Source organism: Sciurus vulgaris (genome assembly GCF_902686455.1).
Source record: "Sciurus vulgaris genome assembly, chromosome: 5".
Classification (NCBI taxonomy): domain Eukaryota; kingdom Metazoa; phylum Chordata; class Mammalia; order Rodentia; family Sciuridae; genus Sciurus; species Sciurus vulgaris.
The window spans coordinates 58013514-58028501 of record NC_136465.1 but is presented as its reverse complement, the minus strand read 5'-3'; the positions used below and the strand labels follow the sequence as shown (position 1 = coordinate 58028501).

General features: G+C 37.9%; 1 protein-coding gene across 8 annotated transcripts in view; it reads left to right on the top strand.

The window, feature by feature from the left end:
• The window catches only part of UNC5D (unc-5 netrin receptor D), a 533325-nt gene that overhangs the window by 304529 nt on the left and 213808 nt on the right, over window positions 1-14988 (top strand). For all 8 annotated transcript variants that reach the window (XM_079139085.1, XM_079139082.1, XM_079139081.1 and 5 more), the window contains exons 2-3: window positions 294-512; window positions 13840-13983. In XM_079139085.1, the coding sequence (XP_078995211.1) occupies window positions 294-512; window positions 13840-13983 (363 nt within the window). The remainder of the gene's footprint in view (window positions 1-293; window positions 513-13839; window positions 13984-14988) is intronic.

Here is a 14988-nt window from a genome sequence, read left to right as displayed (position 1 = left end):
AAATATTTATCTCAGTTCTTCCTATAATACTTAGATTCAAAACTGAAGTTTTAGGGTTCCCATAGCCATTATTTTTATTTGTCCAACAGACAAGGTATGTCCACCTGAAGGCACCATATTATGCTACCTCAGCTTCTAGAAAATTTTTACCTATGCCAGTCTTTCAGGCATATCATACTAACATGATGAGTTTTCCAGCCTATGTTACTAAAGATGGTATGAGTTCAATACTGTGTTCTCATTTATAAACTGTCAGTTTAAGCTGTGTTCTGATGTTCTCTTCAATTTTGTAGGAACCGACAATGGTGAAGTTCTTCCTGAATCCATCCCATCAGCTCCAGGGACACTGCCTCATTTCATAGAGGAGCCAGACGATGCTTATATTATCAAGAGCAACCCTATTGCACTCAGGTGCAAAGCAAGGCCAGCCATGCAGATATTCTTCAAGTGCAATGGCGAGTGGGTTCATCAAAATGAACACGTCTCCGAGGAGAGCCTGGATGAGAGTTCAGGTAAGAGTGCAGAGCTGTCTGAGGACTCCATGACAGCTCCCCACTTCCCCCATGCTGCCATGTGTGTGAAAGACTGGAAACCACCTGCCATCACTTTATTTGAATGAGTGTATATTAACATCATCCCAGACACTGAAGATGTAGTCTTACCTTTAAATGATTCCACAGCTCCTTTGATAGACTATCCCAATATGCCGTAGAGGCATTTTTCTTGCTTTATGTATCTTTCATAGCTTTCAACATTCAACATTGGATGGAAATCAATATTGTCATTGAATATTAACTTCAGTTTCTGTTTTCTTCTTATGAATTCTAAATATTTTGAGACAGATATTAAATCTTTCATTAAACACATTTTTAATCACCAAATTTTAATTTCTTTTAGTGGTTCCTCCTGGTATTACTCTTGTGTACTTTATTCTCCACAGTTGGTGGCTTTTGAGTACTCTTAAAGATTTTTTGATTACTGTATATTGACAGATCCCAAATTAGATCCTGTATTCTAGCAGGATCTCTGATATGAAAGAATTTTAGGACCATCTTTATTAATAGTTTGGCTGATATTATACTGGCTGTGTTTATTGTATTCACAAAATACAAGGCCTTATCTAAGCATTTGGTAGACATTATCTCACTCAGTCTTTACAGCAGCCTATTGGAGTATGTAATGCTATTATTACCTTCTTATATACAGAGAAACCACGATAAATTAAGTGCTTGTGATGGATCTTAGTATAAGATGGTTTGACTAAAAACTTTCAGAAATTATAATTTTTATCATTTAGTATATATCATAAATAATACATAAATAATACATACTTTTGAACTTTGGTCCCTCAAACCAGATCCAGTCTGGTCTCAGCCTAGATTATTGACTTTATTAGTTCAGTTTGATCAACACACTAGATATTAGGCTTTGAACAAGTCAGAAAACATCAGTATCACTAGAAAGTCTTAAGTGAGCTCAGAGTATTAACAACATATCAATAAGTTCCAGTGTATTGGGCTAGGTCTTTCAGAGAATTCAAAGATAGTCAATATGCAGCTCATGTAGATGGGCTTTATAGCCATGGAAAAAGTCAAGCAAATATGACTAGTATAAATGAAGTTAGGATAAATGTTCTGAATAGAGGTATGTGGTGCTGCAGAAGATTAAAAGACAAGATTACATCTACCAGAACTGTTAGGAAAGGTGTTGTAAAAATGCATTTGAAAGGGACATTGATGAATGAAGAATCCAAACAGGCATAACTGGTGCTACACTGTGTGGAGGGGAGAAGAGCGCCAGTGGTTTGAAGTCCACGAACATTAAATAATGAGAGAAAGCTAAGTATGTGTTCAGCAAGAAATTTGTTTTGGTTGAAATATAAAATTAATGTGGTAGAATAGCAGCTGACAGCTAGAAAATTTAGTTAAATTAATGGCATGAAAGGCCTCCAATGCCAGAGTGAAGAGTTCTTTACTTAATTTTATGGACGTGCTGATGGTGACCGAGAGTGAATGTATTGTTTTGTGAGAGTATGAGGGCTGAAGTTATGCTTTGGAGGTTGAATTTGGCAGAAGTGTCTGGAATGGGAAGGAGAAGGAAGAATGAGGAAATTAGATATGGATAGCTCAGATGAGAAGAGGGAAGGTCTGTTTCTGGAATAATGGCCACAGAGGTAGGAAGTAGATGCCTGGTATAAAGAACACGTTAATATACATTGACATAAGACTATTTAATAACAGAGGACTTTATAGCTGACTGAGTGAATGAAGACAGGGGAGGAATAAAATTTAAACTATTACTCGAAGGGGAGTGCAATTAATAGGGATAATTACATCAGCAAGAAAAGAAATCTGAGATCATTGTTTGAACTAACTGAGCTTCAAATACTTATGGAATCTAAAGAAGAGATACATTTGTAGAAATTGGCAGAATGCAGAGACAAAGAGAAGAATGAAGCCAGGGAGATGAGGGGCTAGTATAAGAGAAGGGCTCATATGAAAAAGAAAATCATCTAGACACATGTTCTTCAGGAGCAAGGGAGGAGAATATCTGCATCTAAGGAAGAAGGAACTCTAAGAGTAGACTGAGTTCCAGAGCAAAGAGAAACTGTTCAAAATTATATTCAGCTTACACTCTGTCTCTGCCTAGAAGTCAGTAAAGGAAAGGGTAAAGAACTAAACATTTTATACTTTTTATACACATGCAGAGTGCTAATCATTATACAGTTTGAGCTAATTTGGAACTTCTGTAGAAATGCAAAAGTTTTAAGATATAGCCCTATCACAATTCCCCCATTCATTTAGGATTGGAACTAGAGTTATATGAGGAATTTTAAAAGGTACCTGTCTTGGAGATATTGTTCCTCAGACCCCAGCTTGCTTAGAGTCTTGGAATCCAAATGTGAGAACTGCAAGGAATCCTAGTGATAACCTAGCAGTCTTATTTTATACCTTAAAAATTCTGAGATCTACAGGTACAACTAATTCATGGTCTAGAAACCATAGCTGCTCATGTCAACTTTGGGTATATTCTTTTAACATCACAAACCACTTTTCTCTACAGATTCACGTTCTCCTTCTAATTAAAATACCCTCAAGTTCTCTTCCTCATATAAATTTGGATTTCAACACATCATCTTCTATTATGAATCTGTTTAGGGTTTCAGTTCCTCAAGTGCATAGCACTGCATGCATTTCATTGGGATTTCTTTATTTCTTTATTTTCTTTCTTTCTTTTTTTTTTTTTTTTCCTGTTTCTGCCATCTCTGTAAGGACGATTCCTTATTCCATATCATGTTTCTGGCATGGTTAGACAAAAATTAATTTCATTCAGAGGTATAGAGACATTTCCAGGATTACAAGAAAACTTTCCTTCTTGAAAGGATTTGGCATAATCAAGGAAAAAGAAGAAAACAAATTGAGTCTTGGGGCTAGACAAGCTTCTGACTTTGGACTCCAAGTTAGGATCTAGACTGTACCTGGGTGGATAAATTTGGTTGTGAGAGAGGCTGACTTGGAAACAATAGTAGTCTCACCTATCTTAGCTTGGAAATTTGAAAGGAGGACTTTGAAACTTGGGAGAGGATAACAAAGGGAACAGAATCTACCATGTCACAACAATGGGAGAATGTGAAAGGTTGATGTATCTTATACTCATTTAACCCAACCGGAAAAGACACACATACCAGTGGCTCTGTGGGACCCCTTGATTGATTCTCAAATGTCTGTGTCCTAGATTTTGCCTAGTCATGAACTCAAAATAGCAAATCCCATTGGGTGAACTGCTCTAAATGAAAGGAAGAACATTGAAAAACTATCAGTCTTGTTTTTTATACCACTGCTAGAAAATCTTTTTATATCATTCTCATTTAAAGTCCTCTTGATAAATATTGTAAGCCAATTTAACAGTACACCCTCTTGTAATTTCACAGCATTCTGTTTTGTTATTATTTCCCCCTTTTAATTCCCATAGCATTGCTAGGCAACTCCATGTCTTGCAGAGAGCATTGTTGATTATATTCTCTACTTCCAAGTAAAAGTCTCCACTTTTTTCTCTTTTTTTTTTTTTAAAGCCAACAAAAGTTAGATATTTCAAAGGAACTGGGCAGGACAAAAAATTCATAAATGACAATCAGAAGAGATTATATACCAGTTTTTTAAATGCTGTTGGAAAATGAATTTAAATTTTAAGTTACCTTTTGAAAAGAATTTAATAAGCACAACCTTTTCTTCCAAGTCATTTTGATTGAATCAATAAGAAAGAAATGTCTCTCCCTAAACAGTTTTCTTCTGTGTAGTTAATGAAAATCACTGTCTACTGCACATTGCAATTATGTTTCCTAAGCTCTGTATTAATAGTGGAATAGTGGAAACAGGAGCAAGATGAGTGGAGATATTTTACCCCAAACCAATACATAAGTGCAATTAAGGTTGGAAACAAAATGTCCTCAGGTATTGAAAAATAGATGCATTACCTCCCTTGGGTTCTCCAGTGTGGAGCTAGAGAACACTGCTTGACTACCTTTACAGACTTAATGGCTTTTGATTGGATCTGTAAAATAATTCCTGCGAGTCCAGGACCGAATGACACTAAGAGGCCAAGGACAGTAGGACCACACTTGGCCAGAGAAAAGTATTGTCTCTTTCTATATATTTTAAGTCCCATTCGAAGTAACTGCTTATGTCTCTTGGACAACATAGTCTCCATTTCTGAAATATCAGGGACTTTTGATATAGTTTTTACTGATGGGCTTGCTTTCTTCACAGATCTGATGGGAAATGCATGGGACCTGAGAGGGTTTGGCATAGACACAGAATTTTTTGTGTTTCCAAATTGGAAGCAATAAGTCCTTTCAGTTGTTAAAGGCTGCAAACTGCCTTTGGTCTTTCTGGTAATTTGGCCCCGTCATCTAACAGTTCAAATAAGAAGAAAAAGGATTGTGTGTTTTCATGCAATTTAGCTTGGAAAACCCTGAGCTAGAGTTCTTTCCTGCAAAAAGTACAATTTATTTGACATGAGTTACTGTGTTTGCACAGACATGGCTATACCTCTTAGTAATGTACACTTTCAGTTCTCTGCAGAAGCCAAGGGATCCTCTTTCATTTGTTCTGCCTCATTTCATTTGGAAATATGGGAACTCGTCTTTCCAAGATTTTCCTTTGTTAACATCTGGAAGCTTAGAATTTAGAGGTAATCCCAACCCAGGAACCATACCCTCGTGAAAAGGGTGGTGTATTCAGTAATACGGAAATTGAGCTTTAATGTAACAGGCAGACACTCACATGTTCATATACAACAGCAAATGACAAAAAAACAGAAAGAAAAACGAGAAGTCAAACCTATCTTGACAATCAAGATTATGTTGCCTGTGGGAAGCTTGAGTTATCAATAAGCTAAACCACTTCTTTATTGTTCAATAAAAATGAGAGTTCCCTTAACAATGCTCCATGCTTTTATCTTATTCTACCTCAGAGATATCCAACTCTAATGAGTGAAATAATGTGTATTCCAACCTGTTATGAGAAAAGTCTCAACTCTGATAAACTAATATTTTTCTTTTTAAAGAATATAATTTCAGGGACTCTATTTTGTGTGATTTCCTTTTTAAACAACTAGATCCTCTCTTTGGGGATAAAAGGTTAATGGATTGTGTTGAGAAAAGGGAGAAAAGTAGAAATAAAAATGTACTAAATCTTTAAAGTTAGCATCTCAGAACTTTGCTGTGCTGGTGATGAGGATTTGAATATAGTATCTTCCAGAAAACCATTAATTTGAAGTTGCCTTCAGTGATTCACAAATCACCAAGGCACATTTGGGAAGCATATATTTTAGACCACAGAACATAGAGAGAATCAATCTCTCAAGTGTTCCATTGACAGTTTGTGGGTTTAAAACTCACTTATATAGAAACTCCCTCTCTCCCCACCCTAGGTTTCATCTTGTTCATCACTCTGCTTCTCAGAGAAGACTGACAAATTCTTAAAAGGTTTGCAGCTAAACATTATGAATCCCTCCATAACCTGTGGCAGAGTATGAAAGCCATGTCTCTGGAGTCTAATTTAACCTTTCTTACAACAACTTCAAAAAAAAAAAAAAAAATCTGCCGACCACTTACTTTCTTTCTATCCTTATCACTGATTGGAAGCAGCTCCTCAGTTTTATAACAATTCCCAATATCAAACAGATATTTGTTCCAAACCCTAAATTCTTGCACAATGATTTTGGATTTTCTTTTGTTCTTTTCTGTTCACATAACACAAGCTGTATGTTTAGGTGTTTGAAGTGGAAATTATAAAGATGTAAAACAAAATGAACCAAAAACCCTGAAGATCACTCAGTGATTGAGAGCATGGGAATTGGTGTTAGATGGTGACATGTTTGAAATATAACTTTCCTTTTAGACATTTTTTATGATAGGTGTGTCACTTGGCCTCCTTTTACCTCAGTTTCCCCATGTGTAAAATTGCAGGGATAAATGTATCTATACTCACTATTATGTATAGCAAATACACAATCAAAGTTAACCTTCAAAATGGTAAGTCTGTTATTTTATTATTATGATGATGATTTTGGAATGAGGCAAGTGACTGATGATGATGATTCAGAAGACAAATCTTTCATCATTGTACACTTTCACAATTCCAAAAAGACAAAGAGGGCCAATATTATTAACAGATAACTCACTTTCAAAGAATAGCATTTTATTATTGTCTATGATTTGTCCATTCAGTGTGCATTCAGTCTTGATGCCTTCTCAGAGCCCAGAGTAACACTGTGGGTGGCCCATGCTGAAGGGCACCTGCACTGACTTCAGACCTGCCTAGCAGAAGGTGATTTCAGTAACGACAGGAATGCAGAGCCACTAAGTAGGCCACAGGATTGGAAAGCATGACCACTTCTCCCACATTGTCCTATGACATGGGAATGAGTAACTCCCTGGACACTGTCCTCTAAATTCCCCTCCTGTGTCCACTTCTGCCTTTGAAGTTTCCCTTTTTGGCTGTCATCAGACAACAATATCAAGTTAATTTGCTTCCCTCTGCCAGACATCTCTGAGCTGATTAGTTCTAATCTCTGGTGTGGAAGAAACGAGAATGCTTGGGTGTATTCTTCCTTTCTGTACTTAAGTCTGAACTTGTGGTGCTTCTGAAGAATATGTGAAGTGCTTATTATCCTGGGGAAACTAAAGAGTATTCATTAAGTATAGTGCACGTGCACATTCAAAGGATGATTTTTTTTTTTTTTTTTGTCAGAATACATTTTAATCTTGTTGCTAGGATGAAGAAGCAAAAGACATTTAGCCCTAATTAATCATCTGCCAGAAAAAATGAAATATAGTTCTACCTTTTAATTATCTATATTTAATTTACTATTTTCAGTAGCATGTTGGCCTGAAGACATCTAAACTCCCTCAAGATAGGAAGGTGTACTTCCATAGCAATTCTTCCCAGAGTTTTGAAGTGTCAAGTATTTGTGATATCCATGTGTCCTTACCAGGATCCAGAGCCCCTAGAGACTTGCCCTAGATACTAATCTATATATTGATGACTTCAAAGCCTTCAGGTCTTGGGTAGAATTGAACCCAACTAAGAAGCTTTTCCTTACCCACAGAGTGCTTGGGAGCTGCCTTGGTGTGATCCTCTACCCTCTTTGTGCTTCTGCAGGGTTGTTCAGCATTGTTGAGGCAGCAGGAAGTGTCTTCTCATTTAGTCTGCACACTCCTTGAGTATTCTTACCACTTAGCACAGAAGTAGGCACAAATGAGGCACTCAACACATTTTTGTTTCAAATAAATATGTGTCACAAAATTCATAACATCTTTGACCTCTATTTTATGTAATGGAAACTGGAGCAAAATCACATAAATAAAAACATAAATAATAGTAACATGGTTTTAGGATGAAATAAGATAATGTACATGATGGCATTAATAAAAGTAAAGGGTCACATAAATATTATAATGATTAATCAGTAATGATAATATATGATTATTTGAACCATAGGGAAGCTTCTCATTGTTCAAGCATGTTTTCTGGGCTCTGTTCCTGGATTAGTCAGATAAGTGGAAAACATTGTCTCATATAAATGGTGAATTCAACTTCCTCTAGCCGAATGAGCTGTTTTCTGTCCACTCAGAAGTCAACAAAGTAAGGCTGGACCACCTAAGCCAAATTTGGGTATCAGCAGGGCTGAGACACTAAGGATCAATTGTTCAGAAGCAAAGCCTCTTTAAACAATAGAGACTGATATTTTTTCACAGTTTAATTTTTTTTCTTTTCCTCAAGAACTGAGCAAAGTCCTGTTACTCATAATACTGCACAGAAATGGTTTTTTTTGGAGCTTGGTCCACAAAAATCAAGATAACCATTCTTCTGGTTAAGTTCCCAGTTATGAAAGATTACAATGCAGAAAGTGAGGCTCAGAGCATGTGAAATGCTGAGCTAAAAATGCCAAGGAAAGCAGGCACAGAGACAGAGGTGATCAAACAATTCAACCAAAACCTAGATTGCCAGTCTCCTGCTGTTTCCAATGGCTTGAGGTATGAAAAACGTCTGAGAGGAGAAAGAGGGACTCTCTCTTCCTTCATGTAGTTATTCAGTTTAGTAAGCTGAGCATCCTACTACAGAAAACCTCCAAATGGTTGAAGAACATAAAGCTGCGAGGGGAGGTAAACATCTGAGAACCGTGTCAAATTCTTCCCCAAGTGCCCATCGCCAGGTGTATCTGAGAACTGATTGGCAACAATAACCACGGTAGGATGCTACTGATGGGCTTTGTGGAAGCGTGATGATGAGCTGTAGATAAAAGGTGTGGGGACAGCTGTTAGTAGACATCGGGCTGGGGTGGCCATGGTACTGAATGTTAAATACAATTCCAGAATTCTTTATTTGCAATAGAACAGGTTGAGATTTTACACTGAGACTATGTGGCCCTTTTATTAAATGTTAACCAGAAATAAATTATTTTAATTCTTTTCCCCTTTTCATTTCTTTCCTCCTGACTTTTGCATTTCCCTTCTTTGAACAGTGACCCATCTACCTTCAGTAATTTGGAAAATTCTCTAACTTTGACTTTCCCAACAGGATTAGACCTGCTAAGAGTAACTAGTGTTTTCTATCTGATAAATAAGGGGATTACAGCAATAACTGCTGTCAGCATTTTTCTCATTTAAACAAATAAAGCTGACAAATGATGAAGTTCTGTGCTGCTCTGTTATGTTTAGTACACGCAGAGCAATTATTCATCGGCTGCCAACATTAGTCTATCTACAACTAAACCATCCAACAGCGTAGAAAGCTCATTAGCATATCAGTACTATAGTCATATTTTTATATTCTGTAAGACTCTACTCCATAACAAAAGCTGATGGGTATAATTTGCACAATAATTTAAAGGGTTGGACTTTTCCATGCTTATTAAAGTTATGCAAGTTATCGGGTACAATGCAACTCTTATTTATGAGATGCCATCTTTTATTTGCTTGCAATCTTTGTTCTACTATAGTATTTCCTATGAACAAGTTAGCTGCCATCTCTGGAGGTGTAGAAGTAGATGACTGTCTCTGCTTGCAGCACAGGAGGATGAACTTCAGTGGAGAGAGAGAGAAGGCAGGGGAGCACTTTCCTTAAATAGAGGTGCTTTTCTTAGATGTTTCTCGTGTGTGATTATACGTACACATAAATACCTACTTATGCATATGTACACATATACCACATATACATAAGTAAGTGTGTGTGTGCATGTGTGTGTGTGTGTGTGTGTGTGTGTGTGTGTATGTCACAGGGAAATGACAATTTGAGAAAAAATATACTATTTTCAAAAAAATGTCGACCTATTCCAATAGCTCTTATCTTAGGGAAAACTATAATAGATACAATGTGTTCATGATTTTTCCAAGTGTTCTAGAAGGGACGGTTTGACAAAACTAAAGACCTGGTGTTAGAAGAAGGCCTAATCAAGCATCCTTTTTGTAGGATGGTCATGTCACTAGCAGCCTGCCATCTTGATGCTACATATAGCAAAATATATACCAAGTTTGAGAGCAGCTGTTTTATTCCCTTTACTTTACTGACCCCATAGGGAACTTTTGCAGTGGACTAGTAACTGCACTATCCTAGTATTGAAATTGTCATTTAAATGTCTTCCTCCCAAACTTGGTTTGTCTGAATAACAAGAATGGAGTAAGATCAGATCTGATCTTAGTGCCGGCGGGGGTGGGGGTGGGGTGGGGGGGGTGTTACACACGGACTGGTTTACTGTTTATGCTTCCCAAAGTACAGCATACATCTCTCTATGTAATAATCCTGGTTTTTAGTTGGGGCCTTGCTGATCCTAAGGAGACTACCCTAATAAGTTCTGCTAATTTGTGTAGTTAGCAAACTACTTGCTTATAATCTTGCCTTTCATATGCAAACCACCCAATCCAGAGTCAACATACTCTCTTATGGAGCTTTTATGCTCTAGGCCACTGGTCCCTTGCCCTCACCCCAGGACCAGGTCATAGACCATTAGGATAGCTGTTGTGTCCCAGAGCTCACTGACATTCAAGCTAGCTAATGGCAAGCCTGCCTACCCTGCACTTTCTGTTTCCTGTCATAGGAACCACAGTGGAAAGGCTCTTACCCACGTTTCCCATGCCATTTCTGCTTCCTGACTCCCTTGTACTTCCCTGTGTGTCCCTGGGTGGTGTGCTGTGTCTCTTATTTCTTGGTATATCTGAGTGCAAACTTTTTCTTTCATTAAAGTCTTTTCTATGTCTGCATGTCTAACCTTCTTGGTCACAATAAAACTCCTGGTTATCCTTAAAATACCATGGCACCATAATTCAGGTCTAGCAAATTTGGAGTTTTGGTTGTAGACACTCCCTGATTTCTAATTTGTACACAAAAAAACTCTCTGAGCCATTTTTGTTTTCATTTTCAACCTAGAGGAAATTAGTAGCTGAGATATAAGATAGAAAGTGGAAAAAAAAAAGAGTATTCTCTATTAGCTTGGCCACATTTTTTTGTTCTTTCAAGGATATAGCATGCTTCTTTGGGAAGACCCTGCTTCCCGAAATGTTGACTTACTCTGCTTCAAAAGGTCACCCTATCCGCAGCTGAGGTCATGTGTCCTTGATTTCCCCAACCATCCCCCCACCCCCGCTTTTTTTTTTTTTGCAGTGCTGGTGATTGAGCCCATATTTTTGTGCATACTAGGCAAGCATTTTAACACTGATCTACACCCCCAGGTTTTTGAGCACAAAGAAAGAAAAAAAGCAGCAGCAACAACAATAACACCATCACCTCCAAAGGTTCTTTCCTCCTTTTCAGTGGAGGAGACATCTTTCAAAACTGTCACATCTCTGACGAGAAAAATGTATTACTTGTGCACTTTCCACTTCAAAGAGGGAAAATGAGAATTATCAAGTAGCATCAGGATGAGTTTCTGTGTGTGGGTACCACCTACAAATACAGAAAGTATACCTCAACTTGTGCATGGTGCTTTATGTGGCCATAACTGTCTCAAATCACACACTATGAATATCATAGTACTGGTTGGGTAGAAGAAATGTTTTCCCCGCCTGACTAATCCTATGCCTCCATTCTCATTCTTTAAGACATGATCATGTTCCACCTCCTCCATTTGAAGTCCTTGGCTAATTTTGATCATACTGATGCTTCTGGCCCCTGGATTCCTTTTGAAATTTAAAGAGAAAATGTGGGCAATGTGTTAGACAGCTTTTTGTCACTACTTCAAAACATCTGAGTTAACTTAGAGAAGGCAAGTTTTATTTTGACTCAGTTTCAGAGGTTTCAGTTCACAGTTGACTAACTGCATTGGTCCTGAGGTGAGGCAGAACATCATGGTGGAAAGATGTGTCCCAGGAATGCTGCTCAGTTTATACCAGCTGGGAATCAGAGACAGAACAGGAGGAAGGGGTCATGGACAGCAAATATTCTTCCAGACCACACTGCCCCTTCTACCTTGCCTCGCCCCACCCCAAGATCTACTTCCTCAACTCACCACCTTCTACCGTTTCTACCACCTCCCAATAATGTCATCAAATTATTAATCCATCAATGACTTAATCTAATGATGAGGTTAGATCCCTCATAATCCAATCACTTTCCAAGAGCCCAATTCAGAACATTGCTGCATTGGGGACCAAGCCTTTAACACATGAGGCTTTGGGGAACATTACAAATCCAAACCATAAAAGGAACTTAACCCAGATGGGAAACACCTATACAAACTTAAATTGAGCAATACATATACCACTTATGATAACTTTGAAACAACCCCTATGTTTTTAAAGGAATATTTGTTTGAGAAAACTAATAGGCAAATAACTAAAGCATTTGAAAAAAAATGTATTTTCATCCATATATAACAAATATATATGTGATATATGTGATATATAAGCTCTGGATTATGACTTCCAACTTACTTTAAAGTACCTGTGTCAATTTCTTTGAAATAGTCCCAGAATTGAAAACTTGGAACTTATTGGGTTCATTTTTCTTTAAATATCCCAAGTGTTAGTCTTCTTTCCATAATTAAGAATAAGTACCTAAAATACAGGGATAGCATTGAATTGTGTAGGGTCCTCTGAACATTGGACCAGTCCAGTGCAAGGTAGAAGCAAGGTTAAACACCAGATCCTCCAGTTGTAAGCTGTGAGTGTGGACAGAGGACTCAGCCTAAGTCATGGTATTCTCTTCTGCTGCGTAGGGCCACAGTAGCACCCTCTGGCTCTGTGTTGTGGAAATGGAGTAAGTGAAGACATTTCAACTGAGCATGATGCTGGGCACTTACACAGAGTACAGTAGGCATGGCTGCTTTTCTCCCATGCTGCCCATCCTGGAGCCAGGCACAGGGGCAGTGAGTCTCTCCTGGACAGAAAGGACATATTCACTGTAAAGTCATCTACCTTATTTGTGACGAATTAACTGATATGGCTAGTGAGGAGTGTCCTCTTTCATCCTTGGTGCTTCATGAAGGTGAACATTCTTCCTAAATAAAGGAAGGCTGATAGTCCTTGGTCAGAGTTATAGAAGATGCTTCACTCCCCAGTTAGGAATACCAAGCAAATTTTCTAACTATTTGAATTAGAAAGCAAAGTAATAAAAATCCCATTAAAAGGTTAAGATCTTAATAGCTCTTCCTGGCTTGCAAATGTAGCCTTAGTGCCTTTTATATAAAATTCTCTCTTTGCCCCCTCATATCATTGCTATGAGGTTTTTTCCTGGGTTCTCCTTGAATTCAGCAATATAAGACATACTTACACTTAACCTTTTGTTCTTTACATTTGTGCCCACCCTTTCTTTGGATCCCATTGGCCCTGAGCCTTCAAAGCCTATGTTCTGGCCCTTGCTTGAACCCCCAGCCTTTTCACCTCTTCCTGAACATGTTCTATTCTCTTCTAAGCCACACCATTACAGTGACACTCCCTGGCTACCAAATCCCTGGGCAGGTTATTTAGAGGAACCTGAAACTGTCTCTGAGGTTGGTGTCTTGTGATCTCTTTAGACTCTAGAATTCTAGCAATTAACATTGGTGCTCTATTCTTCATGGTAGATTTTATACCATGAAAGACAAAGACGAAGCACTAAGTCAAGGTACTATGAAAACTACTACATTATACTGGAGCCACATTGGTACTTTACACTTGTGCTTACAGCCTACTCAGCTGGTGAAATTTAATTAGCTGTAATATATTATTGTCAAAGTAATTAAAACCTTGCCTTGATTAAAACCAGAATTGTTTAATTAAAAAGAAAAGGTTTGGCTAACCTTAACTTTCTGTTTGGGAAACACAATGGCCTCAGCTGATAGTCTCTTTCTCTCCCCCATCAGGATTGAAGGTCCGGGAGGTGTTCATCAATGTCACCAGGCAGCAGGTGGAGGATTTCCATGGACCAGAGGACTACTGGTGCCAATGTGTGGCATGGAGCCATCTGGGTACCTCCAAGAGCAGGAAGGCCTCTGTGCGCATAGCCTGTAAGCATATTCTATATGACCTTGTCCTGTAGGAACATGAACAGGAGTTAAATAGAGCCCAGAGGGCTTTGGAGATGTTACATGTTTCTGTAGAATATAAATTAGAGGACACAAGAAGCCAGCAGAATTGACTCTAACTCTTCTAAATTTACTCTTTTAACTTTGTATTTTAAATGTTTGATTATTTCCTCCAGAGGACAGTTTGGCTAAGATATTCTGCGCAAATTTTCAGAATACTGGTGTCTCAACAATGCCAGAAAAACTTCCTGAGAGAGAGAAACTCATGCAAATGGATTTCGCTGCTCCTGTCAATGACAAAGTTCAGAGGGCATTGATGGGAAAAGTTGAGCAATGACTGTTCACTGTGCTTTCCAGCAAATCTGCAAAGATAAGACATTAAAGACATTAGGGATTTTTATAGCCTACTGTTAAATCTCTTCTCTCTGAATCTTAAAACATGGAAATGGGTCTTGAAACTGCATTTATTTGACCCAAGCGGGGCTAAAAAAAAAAAAAAAAAAAAAAAAAAGAATGTATATTTGAAAAATAATAAAGAAGAAAGAAAATTGCTTTCCAGGAAAGTCCAAGATTTCTTTATCATATTTCAGCATCAGTATTTTTATAATCTAAAAGAAATTTATAAATATACAAACTTCTTTTCTCTTCCTTTAATATGTGTTCAACCCACCTAGTCTCATTATCCCACCTCTCTGGATCCCCATAAACCTCCTTTTTTGCCCAGAAATAGAAAAGCCCTTGCAGAAGGAAACTGGGAGGTGGAGGGCAGAGATGATTGTTGTTTTATTCAAATGCTGTCTTTTGAATACAGGACAAGAGGGATTTATCTGAGAACTCAAGGAATGCTTCATAACAGATGTTGATGGCTTAGGATTAAGAATAGGGGTGAATTACTATTTGCAGAGACATTTATGTGTCCTGGGAAATGAAATCTTCCTCTTAAAATAGGCATTCACTTTCCCTATGCTGACAATTTGGGAGGCCTTG